At 42.5% G+C, this 16,375-nt stretch overlaps 3 protein-coding genes across 4 annotated transcripts; 2 read left to right on the forward strand and 1 right to left on the reverse strand.

Annotated features, from left to right (window-relative positions):
* Positions 1-772: 772 nt before the first annotated feature.
* On the forward strand, positions 773-4,616 carry LOC116199342 (proline-rich receptor-like protein kinase PERK1). Its single transcript, XM_031529667.1, has 8 exons — positions 773-1,686; positions 1,890-2,471; positions 2,731-2,817; positions 2,933-3,003; positions 3,145-3,221; positions 3,337-3,484; positions 3,602-3,763; positions 3,978-4,616. Exons 1-8 carry the CDS (start codon positions 1,188-1,190, stop codon positions 4,275-4,277), a joined length of 1,926 nt encoding a protein of 641 aa, XP_031385527.1. The 5' UTR covers positions 773-1,187; the 3' UTR covers positions 4,278-4,616.
* A 1,776-nt stretch (positions 4,617-6,392) lies between these two features.
* On the forward strand, positions 6,393-8,721 carry LOC116199347 (ras-related protein Rab7). The gene is made up of 7 exons (XM_031529672.1): positions 6,393-6,580; positions 7,144-7,170; positions 7,275-7,374; positions 7,483-7,629; positions 7,714-7,794; positions 8,091-8,236; positions 8,356-8,721. The coding sequence occupies exons 1-7, from the start codon at positions 6,528-6,530 to the stop codon at positions 8,420-8,422; spliced, it is 621 nt and encodes a 206-aa protein (XP_031385532.1). The 5' UTR covers positions 6,393-6,527; the 3' UTR covers positions 8,423-8,721.
* Positions 8,722-8,936: 215 nt separating this feature from the next.
* Positions 8,937-15,894, reverse strand: LOC116199341 (subtilisin-like protease SBT6.1). 2 transcript variants are annotated; one of them, XM_031529664.1, is made up of 10 exons: positions 15,187-15,894; positions 14,612-14,740; positions 14,294-14,446; positions 14,029-14,145; positions 13,403-13,587; positions 12,107-12,370; positions 10,953-12,018; positions 9,973-10,449; positions 9,448-9,505; positions 8,937-9,350 (listed from the first exon to the last, which is right to left on the reverse strand). In XM_031529664.1, exons 1-10 carry the CDS (start codon positions 15,733-15,735, stop codon positions 9,259-9,261), a joined length of 3,090 nt encoding a protein of 1,029 aa, XP_031385524.1. In that variant the 5' UTR covers positions 15,736-15,894; the 3' UTR covers positions 8,937-9,258. The 2 variants fall into 2 exon arrangements, with proteins under 2 accessions (XP_031385524.1, XP_031385525.1); XM_031529665.1 differs by lacking the exons at positions 14,612-14,740; positions 15,187-15,894 and having other exon boundaries at positions 14,029-14,155; positions 14,294-14,435.
* Between the last annotated feature and the right edge of the window lie 481 nt (positions 15,895-16,375).

Below are 16,375 nucleotides of genomic sequence, written 5' to 3' on the forward strand. Positions count from 1 at the left end.
ATGTCTATTTCGGTTAAGAATTACAGGGAAAAAAAATAAAATGATAGTAAAAGTAAAACCTTTTCTCTTGCCAGAATATTGATACTTCAAACTAAATGACCATTTTTTATCTCTTATGTACAAATTAGTCCCATCTTGATAATATCTTTCATGTTAAGGCAGCCTAAATTGTTAGACCATGAAAATTTGTTTCATAAAGCTAAAGGTGCGGGAACAATGAAAAGTATAGCGCTACATTCCTTCATTAAAAATAAAATATTGAATTGGCCATAATTTGTCTATGTCAAAATAATTAAACTAATTTCATGGCTCAATATTCACTTTAACCAAGTTTATTGATCTTTTGGTTTGTCTTAACTTTTTTTTTTTTGGTCTCCATGATGGTCGAGAATAGTCTTGACGACGGTTCGTGTTACAGTCGAAACGAGCTAGAGGGAGCAAGTTGACAAAGCAAGAAAAACTTTGTGGAGCAAATCGATAATACCTTTTTTTTGGGGGGGGGGGGAAATGGAGATTCCGATCCATGTGAAGAGAATAAAAAAAAATTGAAATTATGAAGATGCCTTGTAAAATAAAATAATCAAAAATTGAAAACATAGGATAGGGAAGTAAATGCAAATTGGGGAAATAATTATCCAAAGGGGAAGGAAAGGGGGGAGCGAGCAAAAGCCGGAGAAATTGCGCGGGCCAGTCGTGTGGGCCCCCAAAACCCACCTCCCGGATTCGGACAGCCAGCAGACAGACACCCTCTCCCTCCTCTGTTCTTCTTCCTCTTCATCTTCCTCACTCTCTCTCTCTCTGCTGTCTTTTCTCTCTCTTCCATGTGAAAGCAAAATTCGCTTGAAATCAAATCAAAGCTCCAACATTTTCCCAAGGCAAGAAAAAGCAAACACGACCCTTTTTCTCGCGATCGTCCCGACCCCCCATTCATTAGCTCCCTCTCTCCCTCCATCTCTGCATTCCTCAGATTCTAGTTGCAGAGCTAGAGAGAGAGAGAGAGAGAGATCGAGATCAAAACGTTTCGGATTCTTGCTCAGTTCAGTAACTGAAGCTTTCCATTGTTCGTCCCGAGTCCTTTTCCGATTCTGGGCTTTGATTTTTTTTTCCCTCTTCAAGGGCTTTTCTGGTCTGATCCGATTGAGATTTCCCGAGTGGCCACTAGCTGTCATTGCGTTAGCTAGTTAGCAATGGCTACGCCGGCTCCCACCTCGCCGCCGACCAACACGACCGCCCCTCCCCCAGCGACCCCCGCTGCGCCTCCTCCCGCCACCCCATCCACTCCGCCCCCCGCCGCGGCGCCTCCACCAACCGCCATCCCATCTCCTCCGCCTCCCTCGGCCACGCCGCCGTCCGCGACCCCATCTCCCCCGGCTCCCTCCACTCCGTCGCCATCCACCAAACCCTCTCCTCCGCCGCCCCCGTCCACTACCCGCAGCCCTCCCCCGCCTCCGTCGAGCTCCGGCACCCCGACTGTGAAGAGCCCCCCGCCACCTCCATCGTCCTCGTCCTCCCCGCCGTCCAGCACCGTATCGACAGGGCTTGTGGTGGGGCTCGCCATCGGGGGGGTGGTTGTGCTGGTGGTCTTGAGCTTGCTGTGCATCTGCTGTGCTCGGAAGAGGCGGAGGAGAGATGACGAGGAGGGCTACTATGTTCCACCACCTCCTCCTCCCCCTCAGGGACACAAAGGTTGGATCTTTACTGAGATTCAATCCTGAATGTTTGTTTCTTTTGGGTTCTGAAAATTATAATTTACCTGCATTAGATCTGAGAATGCTGTCGGATGACGTTATCTGATAATGCTGTCGGATTGGACAAGTTTAATTTCCTCTTCAATTTGCTCCTGCATGCATTAGCTGATTTTGTATCGATATCATGTCTACTACTACTAGTTGATGATCCCTACAACGGTGGTCCACCGCGCCACAGGCAAGAAACTACTCCCCCACCGCCGAAGCCGAGCCCTCCTCCTCCAGCAGCTGCTAACTGGGCGGCACCACAGCCTTCTCCACCGCAGCCGCCGCCCCCAAAACGTAGCCACAGCCCATTGCCGCCGCCGCCTCCTCCTCCACCCTTCATGAGCAGCAGCGGTGGATCGGGCTCCAACTACTCGGGCTCCGAGGCCGTCTACCCTCCACCTTCGCCGGGCATTGTTCTCGGCTTCTCCAAGAGCAGTTTCACATACGAGGAGCTCTCCCTGGCTACCGATGGGTTCTCGGAAGCCAACCTTCTTGGGCAGGGTGGTTTTGGTTATGTGCACAGGGGGGTTCTCCCAAATGGGAAGGAGATTGCCGTGAAGCAGCTCAAGGTTGGGAGCGGGCAGGGAGAACGGGAGTTCCAGGCAGAAGTTGAGATAATTAGCAGAGTGCATCACAAGCACCTTGTCTCTCTGGTGGGTTACTGCATCGCTGGGTCTCAGCGGATGCTCGTCTATGAGTTCGTCCCAAACAATACGTTGGAGTTCCATTTGCACGGTGAGTGCTGGAGCTCATTATGATGTTGTTATAACCTATTCTTATGTTTCAAGGTGGCCATTCATTTTGTCTGCGTGTCACTTTTTGTTTCATGTCTTGTAAGTTGGTATCCTTATTTAGATGCACAGCGGATAATTTATCTTGCAGTTGAGCTTGGTACATGCGTACTCGTTTGTATCATTTCAAGTACGGCAGTCTTCAGTAAATTCGTCAGGTGGGATCCCAAGCCTCCATTTAATGGGTACTTCTAATATTGCAGGGAGAGGGCGACCAACCATGGACTGGCCCACGAGACTGAAAATTGCTCTGGGATCTGCTAAAGGGCTAGCATATCTTCATGAAGATTGTAAGAAATCCTTAATGTGCTTTTCAGCTTTCTGTTTTAACTTGTAGGTTTTCTTTTTTCAGCTAGTCACGATTGAAATTATCTATCATTTACCAAGAGATACTCTGCTATTCAGGTCATCCAAAGATCATTCATCGTGATATCAAAGCAGCTAACATACTTCTGGATTTCAAGTTTGAGGCAAAGGTATGTACTGACACCGAATCACCTATTTTCTAAATAGGCCTTATCTTTGGAATATTCACTAAAATGTTCTGCTATTTTTCTAATTTTTTCGAGTGACACTTATCGACTTATGCTTTCAAAATTATCAAATTTTCTTCTCAGGTTGCAGATTTTGGACTTGCTAAGTTCACTTCTGATACCAATACTCATGTCTCCACCCGGGTTATGGGTACTTTTGGGTAAGAACCCTTCCTTCTCAGAAGCCAACCAAAAAAAAAAAAGACTTGTTTCATCGGAAATTTGAGTTTGCCTTCTGTGGGCTTATCATATCATGTTGGCTCTTGCTTCCTTTAGGTATCTTGCCCCAGAATATGCTTCTAGTGGGAAACTCACAGAAAAATCAGATGTTTTCTCGTTTGGGATTATGCTTTTGGAGCTGATCACTGGACGTAGACCTGTGGACCCCACACATACTTTCATGGATGATAGTTTGGTCGACTGGGTGAGTGATGTCTCTTAGAATTGCAGCGTGGGTGTATTGATCTCAATTTACTATACTAATGTACTTTCGGGTGGACTTACTTTTGGGATCACTGATATTCCCATTGGCCATTTACAGGCAAGGCCCCAGCTCACTAGAGCTTTGGAAGATGGGAACTTTGACTCTTTGGTTGACCCGAGGCTGCAGCGCGATTACAACCACGGTGAGATGGCACGAATGATTGCCTGTGCCGCTGCTTGCGTGCGTCACTCCGCACGACGGAGACCGAGAATGAGCCAGGTACTGTCTCAGTTGTTTGAGTTTAAGACTATATTCTGACGAGAGAAATCCTGTCTCCCCCTTGGATTTCCAATATTCCTAGAACCGAACATATCATTATCTTGATGAATTCTTCACAGTGATGACGAACTAGGGGCGAATTTTATTTCTGCTCTTGCTCTATATTTGCATTGTTTGTTGAGAAAAACCATTAACACTAACAAGAAACGAGCAGATTGTTCGGGCCCTGGAAGGCGATGTCTCTTTATCGGACCTCAATGAGGGTATCAGGCCGGGGCAGAGTGGCCTCTTCAGTTCCTATGGGAGCTCGGACTACGACGCGATCCAGTACAATGAGGACCTCAAGAAGTTCCGGAAAGTTGCACTCGCAAGCACAGAGAATTACGGTAGCAGCGAGTACAGTGAGCCTACGAGTGAGTACGGGATCATCGCTTCCGGGTCTAGTAGTGAGGGCCAGAGGACTCGGGAGATGGAGATGGGGAAGATGAAGAGGAGCAGCCAAGGCTTCAGCTGAGGGTCCCCGGTTTAGGTACCATCTTACTATGGTCACTCTTGTAAAGTTTCTGCTTTTACGCCTGTTTGCGATTCTTTCAATACTCCCTGACTGGTTTTATAGTTCTTGTTATAATGGTTGTTAATACAAGAGCCAATTCTTTCATTTTTTTTTTCCTTTTTTCTTTGTGGCTTGTTGAAATCTGTTGATACGGCTTGTTTTTGGTTTTTGCGATTCGGTTGGAATTGTCTAATATCTTAAACACTACACTGACTATTGTACGTTGGACCGAGGCCGTTAGACAGCAGCATCTTCGAATGCTACTAGTCAATGGGATTCCCGTCTCTCCCTTCTCATTTATTTTGCTTTATTTTTGTCTTGAGAAAGAAAATCTGCAATTCTTCAATGTCTTTACAGCTTGGGTTGTTACAGCTGGTAAGAAGGTTCTTTCCAGGAAGTGTTTTGCTTAGACTTCAAGTCTTCTGCAATATGGCGTTTGAGTTGGCAAGAAAAAAGACTTCGCCATTGGCTTTGACATCTCACCACAGCTGGTGTTTCTTGCCCTTGGGGTTAAACCTTCTTTCTTCTTAGTCCCGTATCACCACCACTTTGTCGGGTTTCGAAACAGATCACTGGTTTCGGGACCGTGACTGATTTGAGATATAGTACACAAAAGACAGAGTCGAAGAAGTTCTCGAATGGTTATCGAAATGCCCATTAGAATAATCGAAAGTGACAATGGGAAAGGGAGGAATGGCCAGCTAATGTGCCCATTAAATGTATTTCATGCACATGGCTTTGCTTGTGAGAGGCAAAGAGAGAGAGTTGACAAGATTTGCACCGGTGGGGTGACCTGTCCGAGTTTGTAATTTTCTTCTCCAACCTAGCCGTTGGATATGTGGGCCCCACCGTCCCCTCGTTCTTTCTTCTTTGATGTAATAATAAAGGAAAAAATTAGTGTTTTTTTTTGGGTGAAGGGAACAAAAAGAGAAAAAAAAAAAGTTAATAAAGTGTATTTTTTTCGTCCCTCCTGCCCGTCAATTTCGTCCCCAACCGCAACCTCCTGTTGGTCAAGTAAGGCCCCTAAAGCTTTGTGCAATTACTAATTTGGTCCTTCAGTCAAGGGGGAGGAGGCACCCAGTCAAGGCCTTGGTTGGCCTTTAGGTGCAGCATCCGCCTTGGTCGCGGCAGAGCTTGGTCATTTGGACTTGATGGGCATGTCCGGATTTGTCAGCGTGAGTATCAAGAGTAATAAACCTAACAATCATGTAGTCTCGTGGAAAACAATTATTCGTGAGTTGAAACTGTTAAGTGGCTAAGTTGAATGCTCACACGTAACCCAAACAATGAGTTTCAGAAGCTTTTAAGACATGCCAATACAACGTAGTTATTCCCAGGTTGTTACATATACTTTAATTTATATTGCATATAGAGATAGGATTTGGGTTTTCTGTCTACATATCAAATTGTTCAAAAATATTATCTCCAGTTATTTCCTCGCAGATATATTTTTTATCTTATTTACCTATTTAAAATAGTTATCAGTTGAAAATATCAATAATCCTTTATAACATTACGAAGTTAAGACTGATGAAATAAATGGTGGAGCCATCATGTATAATATCTAATCAAATTTCTTTTGTCTTGACCACGTCATAGACGGTACTGACCAATAGCACTATCTACTCTTCGTTACCTTTTGCTTGTACCTTCTTTTCTCGTCCTAGTAAATATCGCGCGATACGCGGAAGAATGGAGAAAGCGCATCTTATTCTTACGAAAAATCATTAAGGTTCAATAACGAATTGCACAGCCCCATCATAAAATATATCAATCAAGACTAAGAGGACCAATCTTGCAGGCCCACAAACTTATTGGGCCTATGCTCAATTTGTGATATTTTTTCTAATTTTTTTGCTGAGCCGTTGATGACTTGTGATATATTTATTTTTCCCTCCATTGGACGACAGATAGTTGTTGAAAAATGGTCCAATGATTACTTTTCATTTCCTGACAGCAATCCTTGGATAAGGGAATAATTGAAAATAAAAACGATTAAGTCAAATGGAAAAAAGAAAAAGAAAAAGAAAATTACCGAAAAGAGGAATCTTTAGTTTACGCTGCATATTCTATTTTCGGTGGTCTTAGAAAAATTCGATCTTTTTTTTTTTTGGGCTGCTATTCAACGTCGGAGTCGTCATCTCTCAGGCAAAAGCTTTCCACAATTCAGATTTGTTGAGAGGAGGCGGGGGAGGTTCCGAATCGGCGGTAATGGCTTCGCGGCGGCGCATGCTTCTCAAGGTCATAATCCTCGGTGACAGTGGGTGAGTTTTCCGAGCTCTTGATTGATATATATTTGCGCGCTGGTAGTGTTTATTTTCGTATTCGTTTGTCTCTGTTGATCTTGTGCTCGGTTTACTTTCCGGAGAAATTCGAAGTGGGAAATGGAAGAATAAGTGATTTTGTGTTCTGAGTCCCGGGAGCAGAGCTAGAGCTGAATTCGATGTTTTGAGGTGCAATTGAGACGCGTTGTCTCAGAATCGGGAGTTTCTAATTGTCGTTTGAAGGGTTCGTTAGTGTTGCCGGACAAACAGTTCGGGTAGATTGAGTTTATTGCCGGAAGGATGTTGTGGCAACTTTGTCTGTGTTAATGATATCTTGGAATAAATCAAGCCAACTGTAAGCCGCATCACAAGCTTTAAAGTGTCAAGTACCGGAAAATGAGCCGCACTTCTGTATTCGGTATCGTAGTACTTCACCAGCAATTTCATGATTCTTTTTTCGGTCATAAGACTCGTAACTCTTGTTATCATTAGGGGTTTCTTTAATGACACATATTACTTTGGCTTGTGCTTTTAATTTTATGTTGTGGCTTTGTTACTTGCAGGGTCGGGAAGACATCACTTATGAATCAGTATCCTCGAAATTTTGGCTAATTTTACAATAGGATCTTTCATTTACATTTCTCGCTTGGTTTTCTGTCTGCTGGAGATGTGCTATCCTTTACTCTGCATTTAGGTATGTGAATAAAAAATTCAGTAATCAGTACAAAGCAACAATCGGGGCAGATTTCCTGACTAAGGAGGTCCAGTTTGAGGACAGGCTCTTCACTTTGCAGGTGAACTCTTGTGACTCGATATTAACTTGTCCTTATTTGGTTTATATTTCCAGTACAAGCCTATAATGTGGAAACTGTCTCATATTGACACTATCTTAATCCCTTCAGATATGGGATACTGCTGGCCAGGAAAGGTTTCAGAGCCTTGGGGTTGCTTTCTACCGAGGAGCTGACTGCTGCGTCCTTGTTTATGATGTGAACGTAATGAAATCGTTTGAAAATCTTAACCACTGGAGGGAGGAATTTCTGATCCAGGTAGGACTAGAGTTGTATGGTCCAACTTCTTAGGTATGGCTCCCTGAATCATTGTAATCATAAATGTTCATTGTCCTCTTTCAGGCCAGCCCTTCGGACCCTGAAAACTTTCCATTTGTCGTGTTGGGGAACAAGGTTGATATTGATGGCGGCAACAGTCGAGTGGTAGGATCATTTTCTCTGATCATAACATTAATGTTATTTTTTGAACTTTAGTATCCTCATGCTAATGCTAGTGCAGTAATGCCCTTTATATGTCTGTCCCTCGCGGGGAGTAGACAATGGAGAAGATATCAAATGAAGCTTGTTGTGCCCTACAAAACTCACTTGTCCCATATGTCTATTGTTATATTTCCTAGTGGTTTCTCAGAATGATGTGTCTGCTGCCTTATATCATCCTCCCTATATGCAATTATGATGTTCTTTGGGATTCTTATGGATCTTATGGGCTACCTCTGTAGGTATCTGAGAAAAAGGCGAAAGCATGGTGTGCCTCCAAGGGAAATATTCCTTACTTTGAAACTTCTGCAAAAGAAGGTTTCAATGTTGAAGCTGCTTTCCAGTGTATAGCCAAGAATGCTCTCAAGAACGAACCGGAAGAAGAAATGTGAGTGCTCTTTAAATGGGTCATCGGATATTGGCGTTTCCTTCTTTTTGGTTTCATCTGATCATTATCTCCTTTCATATCAAACGTACTTGGCCCTTATTCCGTTAATAATATGGCAGTTACCTTCCTGATACCATTGATGTGGCTGGCGGACAGCAGCAAAGATCTTCGGGATGTGAATGCTAAAAGGAACTCTTGTTATTTTTCGTAGATTCTTTTTTTTTTTTGGTCTTTTATTTAGTCGAGCAAGAGAGGATGATACAGTCGGGCAAGCGGTTATTGCCTGTGTCACACTGCATCACTTTACGCTCCACGGGTTGTTTTGGTGGAGGGAGGTGGAATGTAATATTCGCATATTGCTAGAGGAAAGGGACAAACACTTTCAGTGTTTTTGATGTTTTGATTTCCGCATTCTCTTTTGTACTCGCGCTATCGTGTAATTTTTCTGGAAATCTTATGGAGGAGATTACTGGTTGTGCAGCGTCTGATCTGATCTTTCTATAAGTGTGCTAAGTCAAGTACAGAGGATCGTGCTAGGAGTGTATCTTGAGCATAAAACTGCAGAGCAAGAGTTCATCTCGACATTAAAGCTCAGAGTGGAAGCTCAACCCAAGCTCGATCATATATCATTTTCAGGACTGAGTTTGGACTGGTTTATTTGGCATGGTGTTACATCATGCATGAACTTTCATTCACTCTCTATACCAAGAGCACGAGGGACAGAAAGTTTGTCACTTGGCTGCTTATCAATACGCAAAACAAAACAAAGTCTAAGAATTCTAGAATTCCGACTTTGAGACGGAAAACTTGATCAGTAGAAGAATATTTCTTGGCCTGCAGAAGAGCATTGGTGCTAACAAAAACGTTTGCTGCAAAACCTATACCTCGTGTACAAGAGCTAACTCTAAAAAGATAATGCTTTTCGTTCCTCGATGAAGAATGATGTTACAGTAAAAAATTGTTTCTACCATGCTGTGATTCAGAAGGAAATCTACCGGACCAAAACTTCATAATATTCAGAGCTAGATATTTCCCAGTCGGCCTGAAGCAGGTCCCTTCCTTCGTCGTCGCCGCCTCTGTCTAATTCTCCAGAAGCTCAGAAACAGCAAAATTCCTAGCAAACAAGCAGATCACGACACAGATTTAGCAATTATGCAAAAATTCGGACAGCTTGCTTCATATTTTTTAAGTACCAGCAGGGAAACAGTTACCAGCAAGAGTAATAACTGCAGGAGCAAGCCAATGACTCGGAACCAGAGGCGCATCAACCTGCAGCATGAAAATCCTTGCAATAAAAAAGTGGTCGAAAAGAGGCATTCTCGTAGAACTGGAAGTCATGAAAGGGAAAATGCACTGGGCAAAATATTCAGAGGCCGTTCAGAAATGTTTCCTCTACAGTGTTTCTAAAACTTGGCTTCAACACTACTTTCAAGCTTCCGGCAAGTACATATACTGTATTTGGAAAAAACTTACAGATAGTTTCTTAAAATATCACCAGTGGACAGAATTTGGCAAACAGTGCTGACAAGATAGCAAGAATATGGTGGCAACTGGTGGCTGGACATATGTAGTATTTGAGTCGAGGTTAGCTGAAATCATAGAACATGCTTTTTGAAAGTGTAGTGTGTTGTTTGAATTTTTTGAAACACGTTTTTTCGAAACAGTTTTGAGAGAACTTTCCAAACAGTCCGAGTTGTGCTTTACAAACCATTCCAAACGGCTCGCTAATTCCTTACCTCATCCCAGTACAGCCCACTAAGATACCGATTCCCATCAATGTTGCCCTTCTCTCTCAACTTGGAACCATCTGATGTGGAGTTCAAACCTCTTCCCACATCAATGACTGGATATCCTGGAAGCACCTTATTTCTTCCCAAAACCTGTATGTTGTAGCCCTTTGTTCCCCAAACTTCAAATCTAGAATCATTTCCGCAAACCAAATCCTTCTCAACAACATGAGAATAGGTGGAGAAATTCACATCAGTCCTACGGGATGGTAACTGGTTATCTTCTAAGAACAAGGGTTTGTCTTGTTTCACGGAAGGGGAGAAGAGGACAGGATCTTTGATGTTTCCATTGGTGAAGTCCAATATCTTGCTCAGAAGCCAGTAGCAGTTTGTGACCATGTGACTGCTGTCCAGACAGTTGGAGTCTCCGTAAACCGCAATACGACCTTGACCAGCACCGATGAGGCCGAGAATTGGAGAATCGCCCTGCATCACAATACAATGATATCATGTCCCATCGTCCTCTTTTACAAACCAAGTTGTTGCATTATTTAGAAATTTTCTGAGTAACTGATAAATTACTCGGAGGACTTATTGTAGCACTTAGGAAATATCAATGGTATCTATAGAATTTATGCACAAAATTACAAACATGAAGCTCCACAGTATTTTGCAGTTATCTGCACATTGCAATCCCTTAGCTATTTATACTATCAAAATCATGTCAAACAGCAAGATATTTCTTATTGGACTTTTCAATTGCAAAAATTAATGGAAATAAATCAGGCTATTTCTATTTTCCACTAAAGCCTGGGAAACAGGAGTCTAGTCTTTCTACATATGATAAGATCTACCATTTATATTAGCATGTCTCCCATAATTTCTGTTTCTTTTGGCATATATTCATGGCCCTGCAAGCATAAGATCTACGACTTTTATACTGTGTATTCATAAAAGAAGTTAAGAATTAACGAACAAGCATACTTTACCATTGAATTTGTCAGCAGAACATTCTGAGTAGCTCCACTCTCAGAAGTATCTTGGAAAGGGAAGCTATGGATGTAGCCACCAGCAGGGAACCTAGCAATGTCAGCTCCAGAAGCATATCTAGTCTGCTCGCCATCCATAGAAAAATCACCATTCAATATCTTATCTCCAAAAGCAATCCCAAATGGAGCCAAAAGGTTGTTCAATGCAGGAATATTAGCGCCTCCTGTAACTGGTGTCCACCAACTGCGAGTGTTATCATCGAAAAACCGCATCTTCACCATGGTATCGACATTATACCAATCTGCAAACACAGCCAACCCCAGTCCAGAATTAATAACATCGATCCTCAACTTCTCTATCTCTTCTTCAAAGTACTCATCTTCAAGATCCACCAATAGAAGAGTCCCATACTGGCGAGCATCGAAGCAGGTAAGAGGTGAACCGAGAGTTTCTATGTAGTATCCCGAGTCACGCAGCATGTTAAACAACAGGTGGAAATTAGTGTGCAGGTGATCCCCATGCCAGTCAAGAATATCATTTCGAACATCCAAAGAGTCTCTAGGAATGTATCCAGGGGGGTATTTAATGCTGTGAAACTGATCCCAGAGAATTCGTTTTGATCTTGGGGGAGTTGGAACCACTTTAAGTTTTAACTGAAGGACGCAAGTGCTCCTCCGAGGGATCTTCTCTCCTTGACCAGGAGGGCTGGACACTTTCACGGTAACATTCCCTTCAATGACTCCAGAGAACTGAGCTCCTTCCTCCTTAATCTGCATGTGAAGTGCTAGATATCCAGACCAAGGCCATATGACCTTAGAGTACGTGAAATGAATGCTTAAGAGATTCCCATCATCAGTTAAAGGGTGCCAGGTTGGTGAACCTTCTAGACGGCCAACTACTCCCATGCCATTCAAAATTGTGGTGTTAAAGATCACAGGCATTGCACCCGCATAGAGTGGTTGACGACAGAAAGGCCACGAGTATGGGCAGTCCGTATGATCCAGAACACCAGGGAAAATACTTGCTCGAGGCTCGTAGCTTTTCAGAATTTCATACGATTCTAACCTGAGAAAACCCAAAGTAGAGCTAACAGCCAAAAGCATAAACATACCGGTATCATAACTTCATGCACAAAGGATATTACAGAACTTACAAATTGACTCTGCCAGCCCCCTGCTCATACATATTTGGTCCAGAGAGCTTTGCTGCTCCTTCAACCAATGCTTGTTTCATGCTAGCCGGGTTTAGAATTTCCTTGCGTTTGCTTTCGGGGATGATACTGACAAGCAAGCAAACTACACCAGCAACAACAGGGCTTGCAACACTAGTTCCTGACAAGCTTTTACAGCCAGTGCTAATTTTAGAGCCCATGATGTCTCTTCCATATGCAACAACATCTGGCTTCACCCGGCCATATCTGCAAGGCACGAGTCCAGCCAGTCACTATTCGGTAAGCAGTCATTTCGGAAAAATATATTATAAAGAGAAAAAGAGATAGGTTAGGACAGTGACTTCAGAATCTTGACTAGACTCTTCAGCTTAAAACTTGTGAACACGAAAAGATCAGACATTAATACCATCAGATATTTGATCCATGAATATCGAACATCAATTGCTGCAACCCCAAAATCTTAGAATTTCATGGAGCTGTCTGAAGGGTCTTATAATGGGAAAGAAAAAGCCTAATTAACGAGATAAAAATGGTACAAATTTACACTCTTCGCCAAGGCTGATAAAATAAAGGCACGAGTACAATAAAAAGAATGCATTCAAAAGGGCACCGTGGCAGAAAAAAGTTTGTGCGGTGACTTTACGTTATAAGATGTGGAGTCAGATGATAAACTAGGGTTGATTGTATTTCTCCTATACGCATAAGTGAACTTTACCAGATGGTCATATCACAGGAAAACTGTGAGCACAAATCCCAAATGAGTGAGAGCAGGTTTATTTTGGGGCAGAAATATAATAAGTATTTCAAAACCAAGGGAATCACAATGAGTTTACAGGTTTTCATTGATCTTGCTGATTAGAGAAAATAAAAAAGTTGGATATTATTTGTCTTAAACTTCTCTGGACTCACTACATTTACTGCATCTGGAGGGAGAGGAACGCCAGGCTCTACCGGAATCAAGTCTCGCCTCCAACAATTATAATACGAAGGATCTTCTCGGATGTGAAAGCAAAGTTGTCTGTTCTCCCTCGATTCTCATGCAAAATTGCACACTCTATCATTGCGAGGCATATGTTTCACCATTTTGATACTGCAACTAGTTGACTTGGGAGTAGCTCTTGGGTATTTTTTATTTTACTCCGTATAGAGGAAAATGGTATTGGTTTCTGATGTAAATTCATCTGTTATCAATGAAGTTTCATCATTTATCCAAAAAAAAAAAAAAAAAGCATGCCCTTGTAAGAGGACCAAGGATCATTTGCAGTGCCAATAATTTACCCATGAGGAATCTCCCAAGTACTCATGCCGCGTGAAGAGAATGATGCTATGTGGTCACTGTAATCTATTCCACCAACTCCAATGACATCACTTTGATCTGCTGGATTGTTGAGGGTGCCATAGAGCGGTCCATCATTTCCGATTGCCGAGACCATTATTATGTTATTTGCAGTCAATTCCCATACCTGGAAAAGGTTTTTTGGGGATTATTAACTCCATTTCTGGCTACAACTACCATGTATTAGTTTTGAAACATCCACAATAGACATTCAAGATCTAAGAGAAAGTTAATAGGATTAAGCATTAAGGAAGTATTATAAGGAAATTCATTATAAAACGCAACTCCAGCTTTCAGTTGGTCAATTTTAATGGACATCAGTTGAAAAAGCAAAGCTACATAATGTTGACACATCCAACATAGGGCAATAAAGGCCACTTAGCTACATAGGTCGCAGAATCAGAAATTCATCTAATCTTAGAGGCAAAACTTAGCAATTATTCTATGTCTATCATCAGCACCATCTTAATAGGTTTGTACATGGTAGATATAAAACTTTATCTATTAGTACGATCACCAGGTAAAGCAGAAGGCAAGCATTTGCCAGAAGAAATTAAGAGAATCGAACCTTCTCCACAAATGGTAGATCCAGGTAATCAGGTCCACCGATGCTCAAATTAAGCACATCCATTTTCATTGCAATTGCGTAATTAAAAGCATCAAGAAACCATGACGTGTATGATACCTGCAATAGGCTGAATACAAAATTCTCATCTTCTAGCCAAAAGTGATAGATAAATAACTAATCGGTAGGAAAATCTATCTTGCAGCACAATGAAATTTATTAAAACTCTATGAATGTCTTCTTCATGTCCAACTCCAGCAAGCATTACCTGTGCATCTGTAAATACACGATAGGCGTATATCTCAGTGTCAGGTGCAAACCCTAAGCACTCCCCATCTATACCAGCAATGACACCAGCAACAAACGTCCCATGACCAAGATTGTCATTTAAAGTGTCCTCATTCGTCCAATTGGTGCGTTCCTAGGAATAATCCAGAATTTAGATACAATCAGTAACAACTTAATCTAGCAGCACAGGCCTCACTGAATTATAAGAAATGTCACCCTTAAATAAACGAAATAATCATGAGATAACACAAAATATTAATACTGAAGGCCTTATTCTACCAGCATTCAACCAGTATACCTTAATATTCCGAAAATGAGGATGATCAGCTCGAATTCCCGTGTCAAATATCGCCATCTTGACTTTCTTACCAGTATACCCTTTTCTCCAGAGTGCATCAGCCCCAAATAACGAGGTAACTTGAGATCTCTACAATAGGTAGCAGAAAACAATTAAAAGATATTGACATAAGATCACGGAGATGATACACAGTGGCTTCCATCTGCAAAAACCGAGAAAACTGTTTCTTCTATTGAAGTCATTGGGTTGTGCTTCTCAATTTATTCTATTGCAAATCGCTGAACTTTCATTATAATAATCACGAAACCTTCCCTTCTCGTTCCATTATCAGCCCCTGTAACAAGATTTTCCCACAAACCTACAACATACAGATCATAACACTAACTTTGACAAGCTTCAGTCATTTAAGTGGCAAGAACTATGAGTACAACAGAAAACAAACTCCAGAATATGAGTATGAGCTTATGATGAACGGTCCTTTTGCCGGCGAAGAGCACACAGCATTTAATGGTTATATGAATTTGCATCTTCCTGCCATTTATTAAGCTTTTGAAGTTGGCGGTTACAAAACTTGCCTGCATCAGTAGATGGCGGCCCCAATGAATGGAGGAATTGCTAATCTGAGAGTGGTGCTCGTCCTCTCCCTCGCTGAACGACATAGAAGTGAAAATCTTTCCCGGCCGCTTCTTGCCATCAACGAATGCGCCAAGCCTGCGTTGACTTTCCTGGAGCACATTCCTCTTATAGGCAGAATCCACATTCACGTCCTTCACGAAGTCCAATCTCTCAATCTCCTTGATCACAACTTCCTTCACGGAATCCTCGACGGACACCAATCCAAAGTCGGTAGGGAATCTGGCGGCAGGATTTCGGCGCTGGATCCACTGCCAGCCCCGGGACTGAACGGAGGATTCGAGGAAGGTCCGGTGATCGCCGGCGAGCTTGTAGCGAGTGAATCGGACGACGTAGTTGGTCCAATTGGAGCGATCAGTTTCGGTTTGCGAGGGAGTTAGATTCACGCTTTTCAGGGAGCTGAGGTCGGGCTTGAGATGGAGGAGAGAGAGGGAGAGGAGAGCTACGAGGAGAGACGGACAGAGATAGGTACCGGCGGCGTACATGGCCATGTTAGTGAGACGGAGCTGGCGACGATGGTACTACAGGTTGATCGAAATGGCGGGAAAGTTCGGCCATTGATGGAGCTCTCAGATAGAGAGAGAGGGAGAGAGCTGAAGCAGAGTTCGTTTCAGCAGAGAAGAATGACCGACGACGGGGCTTCTCGCCGGTGACATTTCATTTTCTACGATGCCGGTGTGGCGGCGGGAAGAAAGGCTTTATTTCAATTTGCTCCCCATAGTTCGTGTATTCTCTTAATATAGCCCCTTCTGATAATCAGCATAGAATGGCATATCACATCCGCCTTCATACTTTTGTTGCCCTTGTAGTTTTGCAATTTTACTTTTACATCCACTTGTCGATACTTCATAAGAAAAAGCCAACCTTTTCTAATACATATATAATTTTCATTTTCCAATAGAGAGGAAAATGGACAACCACCGTTGTTTACCATAATCAAACACTAACTTAATCGAATCAATATGTAGCGAGTTGCCCTTGAATCGAAAAGTTTTATTACTCAAGCTCGAAGATTCAGGACTCCAAAACCTAGTTAGCCATCGAATTGGAAGATGAGATGAACCAACTATACATACAATTTGTGAATGTGTAAACAAAGAGAGAGGTCATTGTATACAAATATAGAATGTT

This window comes from Punica granatum, chromosome 3 (assembly GCF_007655135.1).
Source record: "Punica granatum isolate Tunisia-2019 chromosome 3, ASM765513v2, whole genome shotgun sequence".
NCBI classification, from domain to species: domain Eukaryota; kingdom Viridiplantae; phylum Streptophyta; class Magnoliopsida; order Myrtales; family Lythraceae; genus Punica; species Punica granatum.